General features: G+C 31.6%; 1 protein-coding gene and 1 long non-coding RNA gene across 2 annotated transcripts in view; both read left to right on the plus strand.

Annotated features, from left to right (window-relative positions):
• The first annotated feature begins 347 nt into the window (after positions 1-347).
• LOC106478072 (microsomal glutathione S-transferase 3-like) overlaps positions 348-10,941 on the plus strand; it is a 23,550-nt gene continuing 12,956 nt past the window's right edge. The window contains exons 1-2 of the mRNA XM_022381600.1: positions 348-430; positions 1,538-1,595. Coding sequence (XP_022237308.1) covers positions 375-430; positions 1,538-1,595 — 114 coding nt within the window. The 5' untranslated portion in view covers positions 348-374. The remainder of the gene's footprint in view (positions 431-1,537; positions 1,596-10,941) is intronic.
• On the plus strand, positions 9,128-9,816 carry LOC111084938. The gene is made up of 2 exons (XR_002609819.1): positions 9,128-9,206; positions 9,729-9,816. It is a non-coding gene; the product is annotated as an uncharacterized LOC111084938 (long non-coding RNA).

Genomic DNA, 10,941 nt, shown 5'->3' on the forward strand with positions numbered 1-10,941 from the left:
CCACTTTACGAGCCAAATTTCCTAAAGATCATTATATTTTATGCTAACAATATCATCCCAAGATAGAGGTACACAATTCAAAGCCTGTTACTGATCAGTGTTGCCAAGTCAACATATTTCCCACTTTACGAGCCAAATTTCCTAAAGATCATTATGTTTTATGCTAACAATATCATCCCAAGATAGAAGTACACAGTTCAAAGCCTGTTACTGATCAGTGTTGCCAAGTCAACATATTTCCCACTTTACGAGCCAAATTTCCTAAAGATCATTATATTTTATGCTAACAATATCATCCCAAGATAGAGGTACACAGTTCAAAGCTGTTTATGATCATTGATAGCATTTGTTTTTTTTTAATATAGTATCCTATTATGTACAGTGATTCCAACAGTGTTTTCAACTGTATCCAGAGGGCTCATCAGAACTTGTAAGTTCAATCTTTAAGTTATAGAATACTTTGGAATAAAACTTGTAAGTTTAATCTTCATTCAGAGGTTACTGCAAGTAATTTTATGCCCAACCATTAATTTAGATTTGTCACAATAGTGGAATTAGATACTGCAAGTGTGCTTTCATTTAGAGTGTAACATAGAATCAGCTACTATGTATTACATATGCTCAACTGTTCTATAAATTGTGTGAAAATGTGTTGTCAGCATCTTACTGTCTTTGATTTTATATTACGTATATTTTGTTTAAGGTCAAGCACATGTACTTGCTAACAGGGTCTGTAAATAAGCAATAAACTTGCTGACATTTTTTTTCTCCATTAAAATTTGTGATGTTTGTAAATGAATTATGCTATGAATAGAGAAGTAGCAAATTGCAACATTTCACTCATTGTTCACTATTGTTAATAGAATCAAATATAGTAACTGCCAATGTACTTGTGAACCTGTGGGCCTATGGCCCACATTTACAAGGTCGCTATAATGCAAATTTAACCCTTGAACTACTATTTTGTACTTTTTCAGTTTATTGATCATTGCCACTATAATGTAATTTCTTTAATCAAGTTATTGTTAGTAATTAGTAGGCCTACTTAGTTACGTGCTCTAATGTTGTTTTTTTTCCTCTCTGTTGGTCATTTGAAATAAGATCAATATTTTGTAAAGATTGAGTAATGTTACAAAAATAAAATAAATACATAATCAGAACAAAAAATGAAAGGCCTTTTTTCTGTTTTGCTTATTTTGTTGTGTGTTTTTATTTCTCTAGTGTTCAGTGTTTTCACTCACTGATAGGTTTCCTTTTTTATTTTGTTAACTTAAGTTTCAGTATATAGGTTTCTTCTGATAACCTTTTGTGACATTTATGCTAAAATTGTTCTTTCTGTCTCTTACACATTTAAGTGGCTTATTGATATTATTTTGAATTATCTAAGGAATATTTGCATTCCTTTATGCGTGAAATTTAATAAAGTGCATAAATAAAGAATATAATTTTGTATTAATTGATATTTAAGTTACATTTCTGTATTTATTTTTATAGTTGATAATCAATCTTTTACATCTTTTTTTTATTCTTTATCTAGCTTAGAAAATTATACACAGTTTCAAGTTTTGTTGCTGTTGGGTGGAATCCATTACCCTGTAAGTTTCCATATTCTAAGCCTATTTTTTTAATAAAAGGTTATGATTATGGAATTTAATGTTAACGTAAGATTAGAATTTAGTTTACCTAGCATTTTTGATACAGTTAATTTTATTAATATTTTGAAACATTATGTTCAAATTAATGTCATTTTTTCTTTCTTCACCAAAACATTGGATTAGGAATCCAAGAATTAAGATGGGAAGTGGATAGAGGTAAACGATAAAGGTTGTTTTGGGAAGGATGAGAATGAGAGTGCTTGGTTTATAAGGGTGCATAGTGGGGGGAAAAAATGTTTAATTTATATAGGCAGTTTCAGTTAGCCTTCAGGCACCAGTCTCTAATAGAATTGAACCTTTGGCTACTTGCAATAAGGAATGAGATGATCATAGTGGAGTACTTTCTCATTAAGTATACTGATAGTCATTTGTTGCTGGGACTAGAATTTGCTTCCCAGTTGTTAAAGTATAGGACATTATAGAGCACGTTAATTATTTAGTTGTTGGTACAATGGAGCATTATTTTTTGTAATACTTGTTAAAGTGAATGATGTGGGAAACCTGTAAATCAGAAAACCTATTTAAAAAATAGAAATAGAAGTAGATGTGTGGCCCTGTCAAGAGTGCTCCCTTGGGCAAGATGTGGCAGTGGATTACTTAACAAGTCCCAAGGCTTAAACAAAAGATTATCAAGGACATGCTTAGAGCAAGAGGCAAGCTGGTTGGATCCTTGGGATAGTTTTTGGAGTAAGAATGAATTATATGCTATAAATGAGATCCACTTAATTAGGCTAGGCATTAGAGTGTTTGGGGAAGCTCTATAGATATTCATTAAAGTTAGTAGCAGAGAGAGTTCTTGGGAAATCGGGAATAAACACATTGATAGAGATAGCTAGGGCAACATACAGATTAAAAAGAAAATGTTGAGATGGCAAATTAAATAATACATTGTAAAGATATATCTGTCATATTTAAAGATAAACATAATATATTCAAAAATACTCGTAGTTGCTGGTATTTTATTGTCAAGAATATTAGGAATGAAAGGGAAATATAAATGGGTGAGTTCACTACTGGTTGAAATGGAAGACTGATATAGTGGAAATTACTGAAACTTTACTAAATGTGGAAACATTAATAATATGAATATTTGGAAATTCCAAGTTATAAGTTATTTAATAATGATAGACTTGTTTTTTAAGACTTTTTTTTTAAAAGAGGAGTGGAATGGCTCTTTATATACTTGATGAAATGCAGCAGGAAATTGGGAATGAAGGTATAAAAAATGGTAGTTGTTAGGTTAATTCCATATAGGTTAAGCTTAGGGTTTTTAACTCTAGATAGGTTTTAATTAGTAACTGTTATAGGCCATCTGATCAGAAAGATGAGGTCAAAGAGAAACTGTATAACGAGATCAGTGTTGTTACTATTAAGAATACTGATAAGTGAGAGAGACTTCCATTTTAAGCACATTGAATAGGATTAAATGGAGTCAGATAGTGATGTGTTGAAGTTATATAGGATGGTTTTCTATATTAAATAGTAAGAGAACCAACCAGAGGTGAAGCCATTTTAGATTTATTATTAACTACTAGAGCTGAAGTAGGGGCACAGTATGGAAAGTGTGATTATTGTATAATTAGGTTTTATGTTTTGTATGCATTGAGATAACAAGAAATGAAATTTTAGTTCCTGTTTTTGAGAAAGCCAGTTTTATGGTCATGACACAAAATTTATCATGTGTGATTTAGATAAATAGTTAAATAATAATGTGGGACAGATTTGGGAAATTAAAAATAAATGAATTGCTTTTAATTCAAAGTAATCATGTTCCTAAAACAAAGAACAGAATAACAGCGAAGCGTAATTGGCTTAATAAAGTCTAAAGATGTAAAGGAAAAAATCTGAGATAAATGCCATAAGTATAAAAATGGTTTAAATTGAAAGGTTGGATAAAAAGATTTACAGAAAGGTAAGGATTTTGTAAAAAAGTAATTGGTTTATAATGTTAAAACTAACAGAAAGATGTTTAATGTGAGCAAAATGCTGGAATAGGTATTGAGTCCTTAAAAGATGCTGATGGAAATATTTTTGTTGAATACTAGGAGAGTGCCAGACTTTTAAATGTTATTTTCTGTTTTTACTAGAGAAGATGTTAAAATAAGAAATCCTGTAATTTTGCAAACAATGTTGTTTCAGTATTGGAAACCTTAGAAAATCAATGTTGTTTTTTTATCAGGAGGTCCTGGAAAAGTCCTTGAAAGTATAATTGAGTCACTTCCAAATTCATTGTTTATCTCAGTTTTGTAAAAAAAATTATCTTTAGAAAATGTGGCTCGTAAAGTTAGAAATATGTTGACTTGGCAACATTGATCAGTCAAAGTCGTCAACTTTTTGAAGGCCATAGATAGGCCTAAATAAAATGTTTTTTAATTGTGTACCAGTTTAACATTGAATATTATTTATGATTTTAACTTTATACACAAGTGCCAAAATACTATAATTATATTTTAACATCGTTTAATATCAAAATTTAACAAAATATTCATGATGATCTAAAAACATTTAAATTATAACAGTGATGGGAAAGCTATAAACAGTATTGTGTTACATGGATTTAATTAATGATGCTAATTATTTGTTTTGTGTAATTGTGAGAAATGTCTATTTGGTACATAAGAAATCTTCAAACCTAATAATATGTCATGACTTTTGTGCTGTTTTTGAATTGTTTACTTTTTGTTTGATGTTTAAGTCAACTTTGTCTCACTGAGAAAAAGTTGATTGTTAGTAACTTCTGTTCAAAAGTAAATTAAACTACAAGTACATTACATATTCTATAAGTACCCCCAGTATATTATTATTATTACATATGGCTTTTTCTTTTCTTCCATCAGTGCTGTGTATAGTTAATGATTTGTATTCACTTTCATTTAATGTTTCACTCTCTGTTAACTACTGTCATTTCCTGTTTTTTCATTTCCAATATTTAGGTAGCACACACCTATGGGATACAGGCAGTACAAGGCTAATATATGTATGTCAGTCTCTTAAGTTCAAACCAAAGAGCATATACTGTACTTGAAACATGATCTTTGCACAGAAAAGGAATAACTCTTTCCCTACTGACCCACATGTAATATATTCCATCATTAGATAGATGTTCCTATGTGTTCCATTGTGTCTGCTTAAGCTAACATACACCTTGTGAATGCAGTCATTCTTCAGATAGCCGTGAAAAGTTTAGAGCTTCATTACACACTTATTATAAGCTCTGAAAGACTGTATTCTCTTGAAGGATACTGGATATACTGTGTTTGTGGAAAGACTGGCATCTGAGTTTATAACATTCAGTTCCTGAAGAGAATCCAATGTACTCCAAAATCTATTATAACAACATTTATATCAACTGCCTGTATTCTTGTTTTTATGTTTAAAATTTTATTGAATAGGGAAAAATCTTGTTTAACTAATCTTTTGACATTCTTTGAATAGGTTACTGCTTATGTAGATGAGGGTAAAGGTGTAGATTTTCAGAAATAATTTGACATGGTGCTGCTTAAAAGACTCGTTAAAAATTACCTCTCTAGGTGTGAGTGATAGGTTGGCTTATAGGATAGAAAACTGGCTGGATGAAAGAAAGTACAGGGTTGTTATAAATGGAGTTCTGTCAAAATGGATTACTGTCACATGCGAAGTATCTCGGGGCTCTGTGTTGGGACCTTTGCTCTTTTTAACGTCATCATGTCATAGATGAAGGAATGGTAATAAATTGTATACATTTGCTGATGATACAAGGTTTTGGGTGTTGCTGGCTGTGAGAAGGATGCTGCTGCTTTACAAAAGGAATTGGGTTACTTGGTGAGTTGGACAAATAAATGGCAGATGGCATTTAATTATAATATATATATATATATGAAAGATATCATAATTTGAATTATGAGCACAATTTTGATGGGAATAATCTTAACAGTGTCATGAAAGAAAATGATCTAAGTAGTGTGTTGTTGCTAGTGGTAGGGCAAAGAGGATTTGAGGTTGTATATACAGAAATCGCATATAAGCCAAAAGAGGCTATAATTTCATTCTATATGTCATTAGTTAGATTACATTTGGAGTGGCCCAGCATGGCCAGGTGGTTAGGGATCTTGATTTGCAATCTGTGGGTTCGAATCCCCATCCCACCAAACATGCTCGCCCTTTCAGCTGTGGGGCATTATAATGTGAAGGTAAATCCTACTATTAGTTGGTAAAAGAGTAGTTCAAGAGTTGGCGGTGGATGGTGATGACTAGCTGCCTTCCCTCTAGTCTTACTCTGCCAAATTAGGGATGGCTAGCGCAGATAGCCCTCGTGTAGCTTTGCGCGAAATTCAAAACAAACAAACACATTTGGAGTACTGTTCAGTCTTAGGCTCCTTACCTGAGGAAAGACATTGAAATTGTTGAAAAGGATTTAAAGGAGGGCTACTATGATGGTACCTGGAATGGAAAAGTTGTTATACACGGACAAACTAAGATCTCTGAAATTTTCTTTTGAAGAAGGAAGAGTTAGAGGGAATGTGATTGAGGTGTTTAAGATTATTAAGGGAAATGATACATCATCATTTTTTGTATTTAATGGTGAGAATGGTATGAAGAGAGGGCACATATATAAATTTTGGCAGGGTAGAAGTCATAAGAGTTTTTATTTTTTTGTTAGGATGATTGGCTTTTGGAATGAGTTGCCTTCAGATGTGATGGATCCAATTAAGGGAAGGCTTGATAGGTATTTGAATGATAAGAGCTGGGTTTTAACAGGCCCCTCAAGAGCCATTTTTGTTGTAAAAAAAACAAAAAACTACCCAATCCAGATTTTTCTTAATAGGAACTAAAATGTTTTGGACATTTTTACTGACTAAAAAGAAGGCATGTTCTCACACTCTTTTAGCATTGGGGCTGCAAAAAGTAATTGGAAGTGGTAAGGTGACTGAAATCTGTTAGGGCATCACAAGCTTAACAGCCAAGCACAAGAAGCATGTAAGTCTCCAAATGACATGAAAGGTATTCAGGAACTGTTAGAATCACCTTAGTAGATATTGTGCAACAAGCTGTGTACAATATTATGCCTGTAGCTGCTTTCAAAGTGTTCCTGTCTGCTCATCCTACTGCTGACTATTGTAATGCTTCAACCTACCCTACTGAATCACAGGTGAAATCACTTGTATCTCAGTTGAAAGCTAAACATAAAAAGGTGATAGCAGAAGCAATAAAGGTTGAAAATTGCTTAATTAATGATGCTGAGAATGTGGCTTTATTGATATATACTGAATTTACTCCCAGTCGGTAGACCCTAGTACTAGCTAGTATGGAGACTTGAGGATGCTGTATTTCATTTTAAAATTTATCAATTAACAAACTAAAACTTGTATTGAAGTTGGCTCAAAGATATGTCCAAAACCACCCTCTTTGGGAGCTTCCAGATTGGACTTGCTTTTAATATTCAACAAATTGTAGTGTAAATACACCCCTTGGCTCCTGATGGATGTGTTAAAGTTTAGAGAATAGGATGGGCTAAAATATTGAAGCTTTGCATATTAGAACTGTGAATTTACTAAATATATCTTCACAAAATTTGACAAGTTTTCAGTAAACATTATAAGTCTGACATACACAGAAAAATCAGAATTTTAATAAAGTATTTATATTAAAGAGTTGTCTATGAATTTTCAAACTTTTACTAAGTCAATCTGAGTGCAAGATGACTTTCATGCTGAGAATAAAAATACTTCTTCTCGTCTTGTCCCCCAATGGCACAGCGATATTTCTGCAGACTTGTACTTCTAAAACTGGGTTTCGATACCCATGGTCGGCAGAGCACAGATAGCCCTTTGTCCTTAATAACAAACAATGACATCATTCCCACAAGTCATGTTATGTAGATGTTGTGTAATCGATTAATGATTCTGATGAGTAAACAATTCCCAAATTCCACTAATTGCCCAGTTCTGGTAAAAGCAATGTTACCTTTTAAAAAAATTTATCACATTTCATAATGATAAACAACATACTAAAGAATGAAGTTATTTAAAATTTGTGCTCACTTACAAAAAAATTAACCAAATTAAGAAAATAATCTTAAGCTGTGGGAGATTACACGGATCAGCCTACATGTATGTAGGATTTTATACATATTAAAGAAATAAGAATATGATGCATAAGACTTGCTAACTTTATATAATCTTAAGCTGTGGGAGAGTACACGGGTCAGCCTACATGTATGTAGGATTTTATACATATTAAAGAAATAAGAATATGATACATAAGACTTGCTAACTTTATATAAGCTTAAGCTGTGGGAGAGTACATGGGTCAGCCTACATGTATGTAGGATTTTATACATATTAAAGAAATAAGAATATGATGCATAAGACTTGCTAACTTTATATAACTGATTACCTGTTTGCATCAATCAGCACAGGTAAGATAATTAGTTAATTGAATTTATGATTAAATCCACTAATCTTATGAAAATAATCAACTAATTAAAATTAGTGTTTCTAATTATTACTATCTTCAATTATTTAATCTATCCAGTATTTTGTAAACGTAATTGATTGTGTAACGAGCCACCAAAAATTCCAGTAATCTCCCAGGTGTAATAACAAATAGATAACTTTCTGTCAATATACCTGCACTAGTTCCGATGTAAATATTTATTTCTTAGCCATCATTTTTAGGCAAATTTCCCATCTTATGTCCTTTAAACAATTCCCTAAGAAAATAGTTTGTGATTTTACGTAAAATTTTAGTCTCAACATGCTAAGGTGAATATCAGTGTTGTTCAATAGCCATCTCTTCCCTGTCCATAAATCTAATCTATTGGTCAATCAAATTAACCTGTTCTTCTTGACAAGTTATTTGTAACAGCTTATATAACATATTTGTCTAATCCAAGAAAGAACTGAGAGATATCCATGTATAACCTTTCTTAATATCTGTGAAAGGCACCAGAAGGTTAGATACTGTAAAGTATGTATACAGAAGACTTTGGTTTTGATTTGTCTAGACTATGAAGAAAGATGATTTTTTGTACATTGTTACCATTTTTACTTAGTTTAGAGTGTTTCTCATCTAAAGCGTAAGAATGTGGCTCGCTGACAAGTACTATAGGAGGGAGATTCATCTACAAGTGCTACAATAATCAAATAACATAGCTCCACTATTAGAAACTGTTTATTTTTAAATAAAAATTACTGTAAATACATATATGTTCATGCTTTTTTGTAAATGATTATGATATACAACTTCATTTTGATGAACATTTAAGTACATATTCAGTACATATTCATGTAATTGGAATAAAATATGAATATCTTCTGTTTTCAACTATGTGAATTACACATTTCAGCAATTTAGATACATCTTGTAAAGTTTTAAATGCTTATACTTTTTTATTTGATTATTTTTCTTTTCAGATAATACATACTGAGGTTTATTTGTGTAGACCCTCAACTCTATCTTCGGTGAAAGTTGAGACAAGATTTGCTGTTATCTTTGATTCTTGTTTACATTTACATGTATAAAGTTCACTTGGATGTATTGTAATCCAGATAAAAATTTTGAGGGTGATAAGTATATATGCTTGTTAACTTCCATTATTTTAAGTAGTATTCAATTTAATTAAGGGTCCAGTGCTTCTCAACTGGGTGAATGGTTCACCTGGGAGTTAATGAGATCAGAATCAGCGTAAGTGAGAATGACGAGGCGAATGGCAGAGTGAATGAGTATTATCAATTATACAACAAATTCAAGAGCAAAAAATGTCATTAGTTATTATTATTATTTATTCTAGTTGTTGTTCGATAAATACATTTATTTTTTTGTTTATTTTATGATGTATTCATTCTAGTTGTAGTTGATGTATATCTAAGTCATAATAAAGAATTCTGCACTTTAATTTAGTACTTTTTTGTCTTTCAAACAGGGGGAGTGAGATGTTGTGAAAACCTTATAGGGGTGAATGATATTGGAAAAGGTTGAGAAGCACCGATCTAGACTAATATATATTAAAGATTAATATCTTTCTTGTTTTCTATGTTAAACCAGTATTTGTTCTGAAAAGTGAGCTCATCACTTATACATTTATTTTCCAAGATTATACTGAGAACTATCTACAATGGTGACCCTGGAAATTCCCTCAGACTATGGCTATGTTGTTCTAGTATCTGTTGGCTCAGCATTTGTCAACACATGGATGGCAATGAAAGTTGGTGCTGCTCGGAAGAAGTATGGAATCAAGGTAATGTTCTTGTTTCTGAAATTGGAAATGTAGTAAAGTGATTTCTATTCCTCTTTGTGTCTATTGCCTTTGAAAGGAGTTCAGAAAGTTCTCTTTACAATATCCAAAACCTTGATTTTGGTATTCTTCAGCCTCCTACATTTTTGTTATTGTTATTTTCAATTCAGCCAAGATGAATAATTAAATCCAATAAATAACAAGACTGTTAAAAATTTTCAGAAACTTTCTTGCTTTGTTTTAATATAAAATTATAGATTCTAGGATTTTTTCCAGATTAACCTAATGTTTTCTGCAAGATGCAAAACAGTCAGTTAATACTGAAACAACAACCTAGTAAACCAAATCTACAGGTACATTTAATTAAATACATCTTTACAAGGATGGAAATTCTTTAGATATACGAGTGTCTTATAAATGGCAAAGATTGATAACTGTCCAGCTGCTTCTTTATATATGTATTTCATATCTTTCCATGTTTTACAATCAAAGACAAAATATCTTGACACCTTGTATGCTGTTTCACACATTTATAGAAATTCATGTGTTCTAACTAAGTTGCATACTGTCTAATACAATTTAATCTTTATTGCTGATACAACTGAATACATCTTATGTCATTCTCAGTCATATGATATACATTTATTTTAAGTCTAAATTAAAACTTGTCCTTTGTTTTTGTACATAATAGGGAATAGTAAAGTAATTGGTACTTAGTTGTATCATTAGTCATATGATCCCTTTAAAGCTTTATTTGTTATCTACTCTGTTTAGTTTTTCATTTAATACAGTTTATATATTATCATGCTGTCAATGTGCTTCCTAAGTTAATGACAAATATCTGAAAAACAAGCATATTTTAACATCAAAATCATAAATAATATTCAGCATTAAACTGGTACATGTAACGTCGAAACATGAACTAATAGTGAGTGGAGAGAGAGAGACATACACACAAAGCATCAATACTACTGTAGTTCCTGGGACCCAAACAGTAGGAGGCATAACCTTCTATGCTGTGATAATCAGTGATGGAACTTCCACTGGATTGGACAAGACTGAAAGTGTAAT

The sequence above is a fragment of the Limulus polyphemus genome, unplaced genomic scaffold, assembly GCF_000517525.1.
Source record: "Limulus polyphemus unplaced genomic scaffold, Limulus_polyphemus-2.1.2 Scaffold178, whole genome shotgun sequence".
Taxonomy (NCBI): domain Eukaryota; kingdom Metazoa; phylum Arthropoda; class Merostomata; order Xiphosura; family Limulidae; genus Limulus; species Limulus polyphemus.